The sequence below is a fragment of the Battus philenor genome, unplaced genomic scaffold, assembly GCF_028537555.1.
Source record: "Battus philenor isolate CCGP_79_NKW_IND1 unplaced genomic scaffold, ilBatPhil1.0.hap1 SCAF_2, whole genome shotgun sequence".
NCBI lineage: Eukaryota > Metazoa > Arthropoda > Insecta > Lepidoptera > Papilionidae > Battus > Battus philenor.
This window is the reverse complement of record NW_027181682.1, coordinates 593187-611533: the sequence shown is the minus strand read 5'-3', so window position 1 is coordinate 611533 and position 18347 is coordinate 593187. Positions and strand designations below refer to the sequence as shown.

Here is an 18347-nt window from a genome sequence, read left to right as displayed (position 1 = left end):
CAGGCTTTTCGGCCTTTTCACTAAAATCAAAGTATAGTGTATGGTCTTTTCATCTTAATATCTAAAAGTTCCCTCACTGCAGGAGGAGTATGTCAAACTGTCTTTTAAACGAAGGTTGTTTGGGGCTCGCTACTCTCTCGTCACAGTTCCGCCAAACATTACTCTGTCGCCGGGATAACCACATAAAAAAAATATAAACTACGTATCAATATGTGTTACTAGCTGTCAAGCGATTAATTACTAATAAAGTTTCATTTTTATTTGATTTATCGCATCATTACTAATCTCTTGCAGTGAATGAATTTGGAAACTATTTTGTTTTTATCATTGTTTGTTATTAATAGTGGTTTTGAGTACGTGTTACATACAGAGTGAAGACAGCAAAACGTCGGTAAATCAGTTCCGTCTATGGGGCCGGCTAGCGCCATCTAGTAGATTTGTAGAGAAAATATTATAAAACAGTTCAGTGTATTTACCAAACGGTACAATAAATGTGTAAATAAGAGGATCATCATCACTGCAAGGCCTAGGTCCTCCCTATAGATCACCTCGATAGCCGACCTTGCGTCGCCTGCATCCAGTATAAATACATTGTATTAATTTATCTGTATTTGGCTTTCGCATCTGGTTTTAGTCATCTTGTTCAGCGTTTAAAAGTTTTTTCATAAAAAGCATCGGTAAGTAGTTTTGTTTTAAATTGAAGGTTGGGTAGGATACTACGCTGGAAACATTTTGTTTTAAAAGAGATTATTGCTTTCAATTAAGTGTCTTCTGGTATTTTTAATAATTTGATTTAATTTATGAACGGGGTTTTATGTTTTTCCAGATCAATATGGATTACTGTGTTATCTGTATTACGTACCTTCATTAATATACTATGGGATTATTTTTACAATGAAAAAAAGAACAGATTGCAATCGATATTGTGATTCATTTCACACAGATTTTTGATTTTTGATTCTAACATATTATGTTACCGTCTCGTGGAATTTTCTCTTTGAGAGTATCATAGTTGGTCCATAAGGAATCTGAATTTGGAAGGTTATCGTTCTAGGCAATCCATAATATGAGATGCTGCACTTGAATTGTAATGTTACTCGTATCGGCACTAAGTGTTAATGTAAATGATGACCGGGGGCCCTTGCGTCTGGTTACTCTACGAAGCGACCCGAAAGCTTACCGTCATCAGATATAATACATAATGGCCCTAACTGAGGTATCTTTCAAGCGTAGTTACTGCACTGTGTTTGAAGGGTGTGACAAGGACCTCAAACTGGAAATATGTTACCGTAATGGTTTTTACCTTAATACAACCTTAAACTCAATAAAGAAGTAAATTTTAATGGACAAAAGGCTGATAAGAAATATGTGTTTTCTTGTCTTCCAGGCGTCGTGTCGCCCATAACTTATATGCTATCTGTAATGGTCTTCGGCTTCTGTGTTATATAGTATGGTTTAGGATTAGCGCACGGCCTCGAGTTCCCTGTCTTCCACTTTTTTAGTGATCGGGAGTTTTTACAAAAGGTTGAGCTTTTTCTAGCTATATGACCAAAATAATTAAATATATGCTTTGAAATAATAATTACCCATCAACTTTATTGCTACGTAATGTAATACTGTATGATATCACAGCACAAAAGCGAGGCTAGATCGACGCATGTCTATCGCATCTAATACAATTTCACTTCAATCAATCAATTTCGGGCAACTAATATCAGCGGCGGGTGTGAGGGGCTGCACCCGGGCGAGGTAGTGCCCCCCTGGCTCGATACGACATTGTTCGGTGTTTACAGTTAGACAATAGTTTTCAGTTAGTCCGGTAGTTTAGGTCCGAAGCAGATGAACAAAAACCGGTCATGAACTTTTCTCATTTTCGGAGACCGAGGAAAAACCGTGTCCGGAGCTCATCGGGACGATTAGTCACGTAGTCCTAAAAACACGAACAAGTTTGTTAGTTTTTATATTGGTAAGGAATTCAAGGTCCGGTAATTTGAGGTCGCGCCGGTAATCCGCGGGCCGCCGCGCGAATTTCTGCCATACGGCGTAAACGAAATTTCTCCGCGTAGGCGAAATGAAAATTGTTTCCCCGTTAGGAAATTGTCTGCTCCGTGTCTTCGGGGAATCAAACGGTCGGCTGGATGTGAGTGCTCGATAAAGGGGAAACATGTTTTGCCGAAATGTTTTCGTGTCAAATGATTTGCGCCGTTAAGGATTTCGTTATTGTAATCTGTTTTCTAATGGATTCTTGTAGATCCTGCGCTGCGTTTTAATATTTTTAAATTTAAATTTAAGAGGATTTTTAACTGGAGTTAGTATACATTTAATATTGCGATTCGTAGGCAGTAAATATTAAAAAACAATCGACACCTTTGTGATCTAAAGTATTTTGATACATTGTATTTAATTCGTGTACATTAGTAACCAGTTGAAAAATATATGTCACAACTTATGGTCTAAAATAACATAACTAAACCAAAAACTTAGCCAGTTCACAGGCAGTTCATAAGAATTTGACATAATGTAATATAGTTTAAAGTAGAATTAAACTTCTTTGATATTCACGTAATTTAAAAAATTCCAACAAGAAAACTTCTGGCGCCTTTACTTAGGATATCATAGAAAGTTTATCAGCACGCACAAGACTTCTGCTCGCAGAGAGCTCCGCGCGCAACTCCAGCCGAGTGCAGTTGCAGGGAAGAGCACAAGAGTTTAGACTTCACCCGTGTTCACTTGTTTCTAAAGTTTTGTTGTTTGCTTAGACAGGATAAGCAGCGACGTTCCACGGCCCCCTTCGCCCGCCTCAGCTGTGTGTTTATCGATTTTAATCAAAAGCTAAATATAGAGTATTCTATAAAAATAATTCTTTTCACTATCAAACATCAATATGCATATTCATCGCAATAAACAATGAAATTCATATCTCGAGAGTTAAATTGCTTTTGTATTGCCATCGGCAAAAAATAACATCATGTCCAGCTGCCGAATTGAAGCCGTATTCAAACAGCAAACGTTAAAAGAACAGCCGCGTCCGGTGCACGCGTCGCGTAAGCTTTTTGTAAACGACGGCGCTCGCAAATGGTTTATTAACGCGCTTCAATAAAAAATGAAAGCCAGAACAGCGACATGACAAACGAGGCGATGAATATAAAGGATATCGCGGAGCTCGCGTCAAAGCGCGCGTGAAAGCTCGCGCTCCCGGCGGCCTCTGATTGGCTCGTCAGCACCGCAACGTCCGCGACGACCCGGACGAACGCAACGTCTAAAAAACTCACGAAAATTAAACTCGAATACAGGATTGCCAGAAAATTAGATTGTTTTTAATAGATTTTATATGTGCAGAGCAGATGATGGCGAACCGTGCGATCGACAAGAGACTCTTTACAGCTGAATTTACACTAACGTTCATTTTAAATGTACAGCCATCTGTACAATGTTGGAATCGTTTTATATTTATGCCATGCGTTTGGCCACCTCGTAGTCCACAGTTCACGCCGCCCTTTTCACATTTATCTACAACAGATATAACTTAAAATGCTGAGGAAATTTGTAATGAAATGAAAATTTCGTAGACGACTTTAAGTGCCTCATTCGTAAACTGTTAGCCGAAAGCCTCTTAAGGAATGTGATATTTTTTTATCTTCACTTTCTTTTCCAATAAGATATTCCTTTAACATTAGGTATGCGTACGCTTGCGTTGGCGGCTCATCAAAAACGGACATTTTCCTTGTTGGAATAACTTATAGTAACAATCTATGTAAACAAAAATAAACTTAATGCGTCTCAAAACTCGAAAACTGTTGCGTAATTTCAGTCATATTTTTTTCGTTGAACCACCAGTATAGTTCTTTGGTAGAATAAATTCTAAAAACTGAATAAAACAGTTGAACGGTTTTTTTCATTTTAACATAGAAACCACAAAGAAAATAAAAATCTATTTTACTTCAAATACATTCAAAAAGTAGCGTTTTCGATAGTTTAATACATTCTGTATTAAAATCATATGTCATTACCGTATAAATAAAATCACATAATTAGCAGCCGTGCGGTGTAAACACAGCAAGTTTTCAATTGCAAGTTATTGCTGTTCGTCGTTAAGACATCAATCAATTAATAGTCACATTAGTTTAACAGGATTGTGATAGGTCAGTAACAAGAAAGTACGACATCTTTAGTGAAGCAGTATTTAATATATGAACAGCAGTAGCGGATTACCGTTTGTGTAATTAAAAGCTTTCGTAAGCTAGAAAATGTCAGTAGAAAATATTTCAAATTCGGAATTAAATTTGTGTGAGCGGCGAGCCGGGCTCAGGCCGTGAGTAATCAGGGTTCGTTAGCGTTCCTGTAGTTGGCGCGTAATTGCTGCGCGGCCGCCGCCCGACCGCCGGAACGAAGCGGGGCCTGCAGCGACAGCCTGCTGCGGCGCTCGCAGCCTTTACACCAAGTTGTACATATCGCAATGGTCGACACAAATATTTCAAGAAGAGTTTCTACATTAGTACTGCACACAGTTTCTATTATTTCCAGACCGCAATTACGCTTGAATTCGACAAAGTAGATATTTTTTTATTTATTTTAGATGGCCTACAAAACTATGTTACAATGCTACATATAAATATAAGTCGCATATATCACGCGAGAGTTGTAAGACAACACAGATAATAAAAGTTTATGTAGAATCTCATGAATAACTTAAAAATTTAGTAGGCCTATACCACTGTACAGCCAAGCATTTATACAATAAATTTCGGAACGTAATAACTTCGTAAGATAAACAGAAATTAAAACCGAGAAATATTAATAAGAAAAACATACGCTTTTGCCAGTCACTGTGTTTAGTATCATCTTAAATTTATCTAAAGATCTTATGTTAACATTCCTTGACATTAAAATGTAATATGTGTGTTTCTTTTGTAAAGAAAGCATGAAAGTACCAAATCTCCATAGCTCATAACTGTAAGAGCAAACAAACCGCATATATACGATGAATATGAGAGTTTTTTTTTACAATGTTAAGGTTTGTACGGCACCAGAGGTCTACGTGCGTAGAGGTCTGAAAACGCTACACTAAACAAATTATAAGAAATATTTATACCAAAGTTCGAAATTGGGCGCTGCCGTGGATTTTAGCTGCCATCAATGTGGTCATCAGATATTATATGCTCTCTTCGATTCATGCCAATTTACTCCAAACTGATTTTCTTTTCACTCTTAGATCGGATCATCCTCTCGGAGTCGCCCGTGCACGTGAACTGAAGATTATTTATGGTGATCATTTGAATACGGAATACTCAGAATTCCAGAAGAGCTAGCTTTTGAAGAAACGAAACTAAACAGAACTGATTCTGAACTCTGAAGATTCCTCGAAGAGGGAGAAATAGTGGGGCATTGTAAAATAGACCGCACCCAAGAACGCTCTGCTAAAATAGAACCCGATTAAGGAGAAGTCTCAATCAGTTTGTTTTGCGATACTTGTGTCATCTATTATTTAATGATTTATTTATTTTATTATCTATGTTGCGAGCAGTGGTTGCCCAGCAGTGTAAGACCGTGAGTTCGACTCCCGGGTTCCAACCTTATAAAATTCAAACTTTTGTCATTAATTATATAGGATCTCCACTGCACACTAACAAGTTTTTAGAGGATGGGCAGCAGAGTCTTCTGTTTACCATTATTATGAAATTCTGCATTATAATTGCGTATGATTATGGTGTATCCCGCTGTAGATATGTTGGGGGTAGACCTATGCCTTGCAGTGGGCGTTCACGAAACGACGACAATTGTCTAGTGTGAATCACTTATTAATAAATTCTATACTTGAAGAAACATGCTATAAGAACTCAAGAGAGGAACTCTTGTCGAGTTGACCTACTTAAATCTACGTTAGTTCCAATCGCAACTTTATCTCATAAGAGCCTTTTTATGTGATTGTTTTCATATCCGGTTTTTTGAGAATGCAAAGAAGTGTTTGGAATGAAACAACGAATCAGGAAAAATGGTCTTTATTAAAACCTCGTGGCGCCAAGGCCGCCTGGCCAGTAAGTATGGCGATGAATATTTACAATGATACACGGTAACAAGCTATGTACAGGGCGCTCCCGCGGTAATGTCGGCTTGGCGTTTGTACACCGGGCATGACGCAGTTAGTACGCTTCGCACAGTAAACGTGTTCCGTTGCACCGGTTGGGCGCATCCCGCGGCCGGCGACGTCTCGCTGCGAAGCGGCACAGGTGGCAGCTGAACCACAGCTTATAACTAAGTTTACTCCTAACTTGCCGGTACCAAGCCCGCTGCTACGTATTTCTTTTGTAAATAAAATTACATTGACATTTCCTCCGCGAATTTTGACTTATACATATACATTGCTAAAAATTTTGTAACTAATCACATTAATTTTAATACTTTACAATAAAAACTTTCACAAAGAAGAATAATTACAAGGATGTTTCAGTACAGATTTGTATTTATGACGTCATAGCGACAGAGCAAATGATCTAGATTTCCCAATTTGAACTAGGCCCGGGGCAACAACAAGGCAGTTAAAATACAGTGACGTCAGTCTGCCTGCGCCGTCGGGGACAGAATGATATGAACATACACATTTGTAACGCACGATACTGATCCGAGAACCAGTGGCTGCAGTCGGTGGAGTGAGCACTGAGATCGCATTCCGTACTGGAAATGCATTCAATCGGTGGTCGATAGGTGTGAAGGGACTCGGAGAGGTCGAGTCGGCAGAGACGGACGTCACGCAGTGGACGCGGGGGGAGAAGTAGCCCCTCCCCGCCGCCCCCAGCGGTCCCCCGCCTTACCCACCGTGCGGCTTGCGATCGTTTATACATTCCTATGAACATTAGCAGACCGAGCGGACTAATAAATACACAGAGCGAACATTTGTCCTGGACAAAAATGCACGCGATTTATTTCGTTATCGTTCGTATCGACTTGGTCTCTGGTAAATGAATCGACTCTCTCGTACGGTCGTATACTACTTTATTATATAAACAAATAGCATTAGTACGTACATATATATACAGGTTGTGTACACGACTGAAGGGGAAATCATTCGAACGACAGTTACGCACTTGAGGTCCGGCGCGCTCGTGCACTCGCGCGGAGACACGTTTTCACTGGGAGTCTATGTCGGCAGAGTCCGCGCCGCCGCTGCGGCGGCTCAAAAGTTGTCTACACTGAGATCTCTTGGATTTGGACGCGCTTTTTGGGCGGCGCCGCGGCGCTGGGCGGCCTCTCTTTTAGTTCCGATTCGCTGCTGCGCTGTGGAAATCGTCGGATGCCTTCAATTGTGCTACAAGGGATCGACAAGAGTTAGACAACGTAATCGCAACTTTACTTTCCTTGCAAAACTTAAAAACAAACAAATTCGGTAAAAAGTACAACATTGAATTATAACGAAGTAGACAAGTCATAACAATGAGTTGACGAATGGTAATTGTCTATCGAAATGCACAGAAAAAGTATCTATTACCTGTCGGCTCACTATATCTATATATATATATATATATATATATATATATATATATATATATATACATAAACAGCTAGCTGTGAAATGATGCCATGACCACCTTTAATCGTATTAGCAGCCTTCACAGCTGGCGTCGGGCTGCAAGCCAAAAGTTATCTTTTGTCACTAGAGTATTATAATAGTTTGAAAAATCAAAAAGCAGGTGCATTGATCCGAAAACAGGGAGTAAAGGGGGAAGCTAAATGGGTTGCCCGTTAACCTCAAATAACTAACGAGAAATGTTGCCGAACAGTGAATTTAATTGGTATACGTTGGCATTCTTGTTGAAGCTTTTCCAATTCGGGTCGCCTCAATTAGGCGCCGCGTCTGACGCGCCATGCATATCGCATATCGCACACGGCACTCATTCGCATCGATGGCCATCAACAAAGATGCGAGTGCTCGAAGTTCACGAGGCGCTGCAGGTGTGTGTGATGAGACACAAGTCGGACACGATTACCTTGAGTGTGCTCTTGCGCGGCGAGGTGATAGGCGGAGGCTCCCCGGCCGGCGAGCTGGTGCCGTTTCGACTGCTGCAGCTGCCTACGCCAACATAACGCAAGTGAGAATTTAAACATAATACATGACATGTGTGTCGATAAGCAAGGCGTACCTTCCCTCCGCGGCCGGCGATGCGCGTTCCTGCGCCGCCCTCGCTGCAGGTAGATGCCGGCGAACACCAGCACGTTGAGCGCGAGCAGGAAGCAGCCCGCGCCCACCGTCACGCCCAGCGCCACCGTGTAGCTACACAACGTGCACACGTACTCACGTTACGAATTAAAATGTTGATTTGTATTAATTAACATACGATAGATTTACATCTCTAGTTGACTTTAATTTGTATCTAACACCTTCTAACGTGAAATGTTTCAGATCTGCGAGTGACAGGCTAAAGCAACTCAACGAGGCTATGTTTTCTTAATAATTAAATATTACATTATTCAATGCGCGTTGAAACAGTATGGAGGGGACATCTTGTATGAAGCCGTTTACAGTGTAGTCACACATAAATTTATTTCACTTTTTTTTATATCCTACAATGAGATTTTTCCACTTGTAAAAGTTTATAAATTGCTCATAATAATATTTGGTAACTCAATGAAATCGAATCTTAGTTTCAACTGTTACAAATTAAAGCGTCCTCCGACAGACTCTTTACTTAGTAGTGAGAGATTACTTTCCTAAATAAAATGAATTCATGTGTATTTTAATTTCCATCTATTTTGTCTTATTATTATGTATATTCTATTAAGGATATGTAGTAGGTTGTAATGTCCTCAAATAAATAATCATTAGGTAGAAGATGCAAGTTGTGTTTGTGATTCTTGCATTCCTGTCTCGCAAAGGCTTCATATCACGTAGTGACTAAAACGCTGCAGAAGACCGTGCGCGTCGCTGCGACAATCGTCTCCGTTCGAACATGCAGCGGCTGCGTCGTGGCGTAGGCGGGCGTGTCGATTGGCTTTCCTCGTCTTTCAGGAACATTTGCGTTTTACTCCGTGGGCGAGAATTTCTTTAAATATTCACAGCCGGCATCTCGTTTGACGCGCGAGAGCTCAGCGCGTACAAGTCGATGCGTTAACTCTACCATAGAAGTATATTCGTTTCACTTTGCGCGCGGCGCAGACAGCAGCTTCGACTCGACCCACTTTGTTCAATAGGAATGTGTTTATTCTGCGACTCTCCCTAGATCGCATCCGGAGAGTTCGCAGCGCGGCACAGGTTGCGGGCACGAGCCACGACACATGACGGGAGACGAGAACGCGCGCGTGAAATGGAAAAACATGTCGCACAAAGCATTTTGTACTTTTCCACAAATTCCATAAAGTGAGGTTCCTCGCTACAATAAATTATCGTGGTATGAATATATCCGTGAATATTGTATGTTACGGACATCTATTGTGTCACTAGACAAATTGTCCGTGATATTCTCTCCGCTCGAAATCTCGTAGAGGATCTACGACGTAAAACAAATGTCAAATTTGCGTCAAAATAAATGCTATAGTTAGAAATCTCAATATTATATAGCTCTTTCTTTAAAAATGATAAACCGTATCCATTATACGGAAGCCACGTTATCTTTAACAGCTATCGGACGCACTCCATCTGCGAAGGGCCGACATTAGGACATCTTCGAGACAAAACCAGATAAAACTGCGCAAGGTAAACGAGCGGGTAAACACATTAGTGAGATTGCGTCGGGGGCGCGCCAGATCAATCTTGTTTATGTGAGGGCGCCGCAGGGCAGCGTCGCGAGCTCACCGCGCGAATTGTTTGAGAGAGAGGGGTTTGTAAACCACGACTCTACTGCCGCTGTGTTACCTTCTACTACATGTCAATAAAAGTTTTAATAATAAGACAGTTTAATGAAAAACAAATAATTCACAAACACGAATGAAAGCCGATGATAGTGACCTTTCCTCGCAGGAAGTCGAATCAAAATCGGTCGGGTGGTTCAGTAGGAAGCGCTCAGGCTGTCATTTTTGATTTTTAGTTTTTATTAACATTTTCCCAGTCCTGACATATTTTTCTGTTAACTATAAGCTTGTAATAAGCAATTCGCTGTGTTATTCTCAGTGGCGTGTTATATGGCGTAACATAAATAGTATCAACGGTCATCGTCATACATCGTCCTGCTCCGGTGATGACTGGCTCGCGATGAGCCTTGACAATTAGAACAAGTTCATAGTGCCGACATGGTACGGTTTGGTACGGTAGAACAATCAAACCTGAGATCTGTGGCGTCTGATGGCGCCGGTGCGGGACCGCCGCTCGTTACCTGTAGTACTGCGCGTCGAGGGCGGGCGCGGGGTCGCGCGGGCGCGGCGCGGCGAGCGCGGGCCGCGCGGGGGGCGGCGAAGGCGACGGCGAGCACTCCGCCGCGTCCGGCTCCGGCTCGCTCCCCGCGCCCTCTTCCTCCTCCTCCAGCGCTGCCGTCGTCGTGTACAGCTCCGGGAAGATCTCGCCTGCTCACAAACAACTCGTACTGTTTATCAGCAGCGGGCAACGGTTAACCCCATTTTCATATCAACCGTTACGTAATCAGAGTTATTCTTTGGTCTGGTCTTCTGACAAAATAGAAAAACATTTACGCCAAGAATTTGGACATCTGTTTATTTACACTTTGGATAGTTTATGGTAATCCCTTGTCTATGTCATGAGAAGAAACAGTAGAGAACGATTTGACATAATCAAAGTAGACCATTGTTATGTAGTTACTTTCAGAAATTTCTCACCTCTCCTTTTATATATACAAAAATAGGCGATAATATTCTAGGATTAAAATTTCGTGGCAGAAGCGGCATTAGCCAGATGGCTCCATGAGAGACTTGGCGTCAGTCACCACCGGCGTATAGTTACCGGCGAACATGTCCGGGTGCGCGGCGCGAAACTGGTGGTGGCGCGGCGCGGCGCCCGGCCGGTGCAGCTGCGGCACCAGGTGCAGCCACAGCGCCATCTTGTGCCCGCGGTAGTGGCTCCTCACGCGCAGCTTGCTGCCTGTTTGCCATAACGTACACTGCAGCCGCGGCCCAGCAAACTCCCCACAAAGCCACGGCGTAGCTACATTAAGCTGACTACAACTTCGTTACCGATTCATCTTACATTTTTTGTTAATCAAAGCATAATACCAAAGAACATTATAAGAAGACTATTTCGGTCAATGACGATAAGACTTTTCTCATAGGAAGTCGGATAAGATTTCTTGGTCGAATATCTACGACACGCTACCGCTGCCCAATTAAACGACGGGCTGATGACACTCGGTGGTATCGCCTGACGTACAGACAGTATTCACTCTGCGTCGCGGCTCGTGCTCCTTTCGGCATGTGATGGTTGCACGTAGCTACGAATGAAGCTACGTCGTAGCTACGTAGCAGCGCAAACTTTTAAAGCAAAACTTTATAATTTTTAATCAGTCTGCGAGTTGGCGCAGTTTAAAACCAAAACCTTTTGTTAAATTTTAAGCTCCTGGATATTTAGTTATCTAGTTCGGGAGCGGCGGAGGCTTTCGGCGGCGGCCGTTTATTTCGAAACTGCTTTTATCAAGCTCCAACTTTATAGTTTCAGGGGAGTTTTCGGTGATTGGTGAAACGAATTATAACTATAATTTATTTGTAGAACACTGCTACGCTGTTTATCGAACAAACTTAATGGGTACAATGAGGTCTGGACGGAGAAAATGAAAACTATATTATCGAATTAAATTGATAATTATAAAATGAAATCAGCATGTTGAGTTGAATTGAGTTGAGCATGTGTTTGTGTTTGTGTTTCGTACCTTTATTTTTGGTTTCTGGGGAGAATAATATAAGTGTTGAAGATATCTTGCCTCTGGGGAAAAGACAGGGTTAAGTAGGATGCCTTCCCATTAAAACTCTTTCGGTGGTCGTGCTCTGCGATGTGAGAAGGAATTTGTTATGTCCAATATAAGAAACAGCTAGTCCCTCGTGCTGAGTTGTTCTGGACAGCCCGCCCCGGGAGCGCGTAGTTCCCGTTGTTTTTCTTTATTGCGATAACGATGTTTCGAGGACGCATCGACCTGTCAGCGTCAGAGAAGCCGCAGCTAATGGAAATTCAGAGCAGCTCACCATAAACATCCGCAACTCCTAAAGCCTCGTTCCAGGTCAGGACGCACCATTCTGGTGGGGGGAGGGGGCTGTAAGTCTCAGCGTCGTACCTATGCTGAGGTACTGCTGCGTGTTGAGCTCGTAGCGCGGCCAGGCGGCAGGAGGCTGCGCGGGATCGCCGGTCTTGGCGAAGGCGGCCAGCAGCGCCACGGCCGCCTCCGCGACGCCCGCGTCCGCGCGCGAGTAGTTGCGTGCCGCCCACGCCGCGCCGCCCACCAGCGGCAGCCCCAGGAAGTACGCCAGCGTCTCGCTCGGCACGCTGCCCAGCCGCTGACCAGCATAACCACGCATTACCGATACACTTCCTCTTATGTTTGTTATTAGAAAACATAAGGAATCTTGCACTCAAAATTAATATGGACTTGCTCATAAGACTAAATAAGTGGAGTTAAAATAAATCGTTCAAAGAAATTATGGACTAAAATGGCGCGCTTTAAGGCTCTGTATTAGGACCTTTTTTATTCTCTTTGATATCAATAATGACTTGCCCCACTTTGTCTCCGATCTGTTTAAGATTGGAGATAAGCTTTGCAGACGATACATATTTAATTTTAGAACTGAAAACGACGAGTAATAAAGAGACCATGTAAACAATACTGCGTTAAAAATTGTAAATTGTTTTCATTTTTATATTTCCATACGTAACGGAAAGAATGATTACGTGGGTGCACAACAACAAGGTCATTAATACAGTTGATACTGCATTTTTTTCTAACTAACGTAAGGCGCAAAAATATAATGAACCTCCTTTGTAAGAATGTAAGATGTAACAAATGTGAGAAATAACAAATGTAAGAAATAACAAATGTGAGAAATAACAATGAAAGAAATAACAAATGATAGAAATAACAAATGAAAGAAATAACAAATGTAAGAAATAACAAATGAAAGAAATAACCAATGAAAGAAAAAACAAATGAAAGAAATAACAAATGTAAGAAATAACAAATGTGAGAAATAAAATGAAAGAAATAACAAATGAAAGAAATAACAAATTAAAGAAATAACAAAAGTAAGAAATAACAAATGAAAGAAATAGCCAATGAAAGAAAAAATAAATGATAGAAATAACAAATGTAAGAAAAATAGTGATATCCAAAAGATAGCACTAAGCTTGTTTGCAATACCTTTCATTCCGCTTCATAAAATTTGTAACTGTTTTGTGGGCAACTGTGTAGGGTTTTACTGCAGCACTCCCGTGTAATGTCTCTACAATATCTTGTGATGTACTCAAAAGTCCGTAAGCCAGAAACATTCCTAATTCAGCTTGAAGGATCGAGATTCGATTAGTTTAACTGCGATGTTAAGAACTTGTTGTAAGTGACAAAAACTAATCCGCAGTAGTCTGTTGTGGACTCTTCTAAGATTGGGACGGATTTGGATCCCTTGCAGTTTACTATTAGTATTCTATATAAGGGAGTTGAATTTGATTCCAGTTTCTATATAATTGAACTTTTCAGGCATTAGTCTCATGACGTACACAAGTGGTCGCATTAAATGATCCCATGCATATAATGATATGAATAAATGAATATGTTCCACCAGCTGCAGACGCCGGCAGCGCCGGCAGCACCGGTACCTGCGGGTAGTCAGCGTCGCGGCTCTGGTGCGCGAAGTGCGCGAAGTGCGTGCGCGCGCCGCGCCGCGCGTGCAGCTGCGCCAGCCGCAACGCCGGCGCTGCCACCGCCGCGTCGCTCAGCGCCTCCAGCGTGGCGTCGCGGATGTTGATGGGGTGCTGGATGGGCTTTTCCCAGTCCGTGTACTCGTTGCGCACGGCCGCGAAGATCTCGTTTCGATGGTAGCGGAACACGTTGCGGACGAATGTGCGCAGCACGCGGCTCCTGCACACGCACCGTCGTGAGACGCGGCGGCCGCGGCACGCGTCCCAGCGCCGCCGCGCCTCGCCCTACGCACCTGTGCTCCTCCTCGAAGCCGTGCCGGATGTCGTCCTCGCCGAACAACTCGTAGCTCTCGGTGGTGGCCACGACCACAGCCAGCGCGCACTCGAGGAACGCCTCGCTGGCGTGCAGCGCGCGCGTGAGCGGCTGCGGTTGCGCGTCGGGGTCGCGCGGCGCGGCCGGCGCCCAACCCGCCAGGAAACGCGCATGCGGCGGCTCCACCGCCAGCAGCGCAGCCAGTGGGCGCGCGCGCACGCACGCCGTCAGCCTGACACACACTGATACGTAAGCATGCTGCGTGGGCCACGACTCGGACATCACGTGCATGCGAGCGCGTCGTACCAGTGCTCGTCATCGGCGGCGTCGCGGGAGCAGCGCAGCGCCTGCGCGACATGTTCGCGGGTGAGCGCGGGGTCAGGCGCCAGCGAACCCGGGCCCAGCGCTGACCCGCTCAGCAGCAGCACGCGCGACACCAGTCCTGCACGCGCCTTACTTTCATTTACGAAGGCTGTCTACAGTATTATTGTGTTCAATATAGTTGAGCGCGGCGGCGGGACCGAGCGCAGCAGCATCGTGCGGCGCAGCCCGGCGCGTACCTTTGGCCTGGGGTAGCGCGAGCAGCGCGTTGGTGAGCGCGGCGGCGGATCCGTGCGCGGCCAGCGTGACGCGGCGCGCGTCCCCGCCGAACGCGGCCACGTTGCGGTGCACCCAGCGCAGCGCGGCGGCCGCGTCCAGCACCCCCGCGCCGCCCGCCGCGCTTGCAGCGTCGGCCGCGCCGCTGGTCAGGCAGCCTGCGCACTCGACCACGCTGCACTCACTAACACTACACGCCGCTAGGCTCTTGGAATTTTGCTTACAATAACTCCCATTTACACAAGATGGAAACAACTTTATCCTTGTTTACGAACCTTTTTTTCTATTTTAGGTTCACAGCGTAGTTACACACACCATTTAAAATTACCTTTTACTGCGTTTGGTTTAAGAAAAGATCTCAAATGAAGGTCAAAAGCCAGTAAACGCAGCCAGGCTAAACCCATTATTACTACCATCAATATTACCTGCCTGTCATAGTTCTACCACCTACGACAGTCAAGGTTATGATTAATGCAGGCAGCGCGTACCGGAGAGGCTTATACCTCAGCAATGGACAATTATCGCCGGACGCGACAATGACGTTGATTGCGTTTGACGCATGTGAAAACAATGCGAACAACCTGCTCGATGTAAACGCGACTTGCATTACATATAAACAGTGCCAATCTATTACTCTCGTATAACAAAAATTGTTTAAGAATATATGAGAATATAAATTAAATATAAAAAACTTTTTATTTTTAATTTAATAATCGTAACGGTTTTGATTTTTAAAAGTGAACCATAAGTACACTTTTAGCTATAACTGATTATGATATGAAACGTGGTGCGATCAGCTTAAAGGCACATTGGACACCAGGCAGCTTCTTAACAGCAACAACGCTACTGCGGTAGTGACGCACATCGACGTAATGCATAAGTTGAACTTGCCGCTCACCACTGCCACCGCACGGGCCGTGTCAAAACTAATAAAAAACTCAAACATTGGAAATGAACGGATGTATCATAATTTTAACAATTTGCTGAAACACAACGATTGTGTGAACGAGCTTTAACAATAACAAATGCAAACGATTACAAAACACACAACATGCACAATACTACAGAACGCTTGGAGTTGTCATCGACGTCGGTGTTGGGTAGGCGTCCGCCCGGCGGCGGGATATGTTGGTCGTCAATAAATGGGTTCAATGCTTTTGTAATGAGCTCACGACACTAACAGCTTTCCATTTATTTCTCCTGAATAATCTTCTCCCTATACGTGTCCTAATGCAAATTTTTATTTCTTAAAAATTTGTATTTCTTTTGCTCAGATTCCTGATTCTGACTTCTTTGTATGTCTTTCAATGCTCATAAAGTTCTTACAATAAACATCATTCATTCATGAAGAGAATTATTTTATTCAAATTTAATACAATCCTCATGTTCCGTTACATAACATGTGAAATTATAGTTTTTTTTCTTTCTGATTCGGTAAATAATATGTGAGGTATGATAAATTGGACGGTATCATTCATTCATCAGGTGCGTTCGTTCCGCCGCAACGTTCTGTGTTGTAATTCTGATACAGATTGAACGTTAAAACCATTCACTACTATTTTTGTGCTGCAGAATCTCTTCGATTCTGTTTAACACAAACGATTTCCAATAATCTGGTTCTTTTAAGAACCATGCTAAAACGATTGTTGAATCCGCACAGGCAAATGCATTTTCAGGTGGTATTCTCATCTCATGTCACGAATTCCTTCTCTCGATCCCCAGCAACTCTTTCAATCACAGTGTTGATGCTTAAATTATTGCAGTACTTATGGCTGGTGCTGCCCATTATGGGTCAATTTTTTTTAAATCTATTGTAATTAATGTTGTATTCCAATTGCAACCAGTTATTGAATTTCATATTCTCCAAGAGTCCGTGTCAACCAGAGCTTAGATGACGCCATCTAAATTGACGTGTGAATATACCTTTGTTGTGATTTTACTGCTATTTAAATATTTTACAAAAACTTTGTCGCTAGAATCCCATTTCTGGAATTCAAAACCTCGTAGTTGCAGGATGGCAATGACTTGCTTACTGATATAATTTAATTGTTTATTACTATCACAGTCTGAGATCAAATCATCTACATATCTTCGCGGATTATCCAGCTGCTTCTGAGTAGGAGTACCGGTCATCTTGCGCTAGTTTCGTTAACGTTTTGACAGCGAGGTTCTTAACGTAAATACAGTTACATTCATCTACAGTCTTTGACTTCTGCGAGCTGGTGTGAGTTATTTGTAGCTTTTCTTCTGATCCTGTATTGTTGTGACCCCAAATTATTCTGTGGCGATCAGTGTTTCATTGGTCACGGTTTAGATTAAAAGTTGATATTTTATTGTAAAGATTTTTAGTTTATAATTAATTAACAATAAGGAGGTCCTCGCTGCTTAACGTGTAGGTTATGTCGGTGCGTACCTAGTAGTCCTATTCTATAGTTGATGGTGATGACGAGCAGGTGCGCGCGCGCTGCGAGCACGGCGCCATCCAGCGCGTTGGCAGCGCCGGCACCGTGTGCAGCGCCCACCCACACCACCACAGCGTACGGCGCCTCCACGCCGCGCGCGCCTGCAAAGCACGCAGCACTCAGCGCCGCCGCCCCGCGACGGACCAGGGAGCTGGTGCACGGGGCATGCACTCACCGCTACCGGGCACGAAGATGTTGAGGTAGAGGCAGTCTTCGCTCTGCTCGGCCAGTAGCGGCGCCGTCGCCTTCAGCTCGTTGTACAGTCCCAGCGGCATCCGCAGCAGCGCGGCCGTCCTGCGGGGGCAGTAGTCGTGTACTGGCACCGATCGCTTTGGGACGGTACTGAGGGTTCACACTCACCGGTTTGTTATGTCGGGTAGGCGCTGCGGGCAAGAGGGCGCGAAGCTGTCGGCCAGGCGCGTGCCGGGCCAGGCCGGCGGCGGCTCGGGCGGCGCCAGGCGCTGCGGCCGCGCTGCGTACGGCACGCCGCGGAACACCTCCACCGGCTCCAGCCGCCGTGACGCCGGCTCCACGATGACGCCGCGGATCGCCCCTGCGCGCAAACCATCACTCACCACCTGCTTATTACCCTCGCTTCGCAACATCAACAAACAGTAACATCGACCCATGACATCGGTGGGCGTGGATACTATCAGGTGTTCGTTTACTGGTGTGTGCGAGTAGCCGTCACCTGCGTCGGTGTGCACGATGCGCGAGCTGTAGCGCGGGCCGGCCGCCGCCAGCGCCGCCAGCGCCAGCGCCGCGCACCACGCCGCCCGCGCGCGCTCCATGCGCCATCACGCGACGCTTGCCTGCACACACACGCGCGCACGCGCACCTCAGTAGCACAGTCACACGACGCTTGAGTGATGGCTGAGTAGTTGTGTCAATCAAGCGGTTACAACCTCAAAATTTAATGTCACAAAAAGCAGTCTGAATTTGTTTCGCGCGAGCATTTTGCACTGCGTTATATATCCTCAGACATTCCAAAATTCCTGAATTCATAAACTGTACGTGCTATACTATGAGCTATATGTAATATGCATTTAAAAAGTTTACTCAAAATTGCGGAAAATAAAATAGTAGACAGATTATCCAATGAAAGAGCGATACAATCGTACAGAGCACTGGTACGGGGCAAAAGCCAAGAAGGTTGAGAATCAATCAAAAGGTATACCGCGAAATTTAAAAAAAATCGAGAAGT

The 18347-nt window shown here is 44.1% G+C and overlaps 1 protein-coding gene and 1 non-coding gene across 2 annotated transcripts; one reads left to right on the top strand and one right to left on the bottom strand.

Moving 5' to 3' along the window:
• LOC137922545 (U2 spliceosomal RNA) lies at positions 1-184 on the top strand. The gene has a single exon (XR_011107534.1). It is a non-coding gene; the product is annotated as a U2 spliceosomal RNA (small nuclear RNA).
• A 6837-nt stretch (positions 185-7021) lies between these two features.
• Positions 7022-17934, bottom strand: LOC137922374 (neuroligin-4, X-linked-like). The gene is made up of 14 exons (XM_068765358.1): positions 17835-17934; positions 17504-17696; positions 17319-17437; positions 17095-17244; positions 14645-14839; positions 14391-14526; positions 14065-14316; positions 13730-13991; positions 12201-12420; positions 10883-11020; positions 10302-10488; positions 8136-8266; positions 7983-8065; positions 7022-7272 (listed from the first exon to the last, which is right to left on the bottom strand). Exons 1-14 carry the CDS (start codon positions 17932-17934, stop codon positions 7183-7185), a joined length of 2256 nt encoding a protein of 751 aa, XP_068621459.1. The 3' UTR covers positions 7022-7182.
• Positions 17935-18347: the final 413 nt, after the last annotated feature.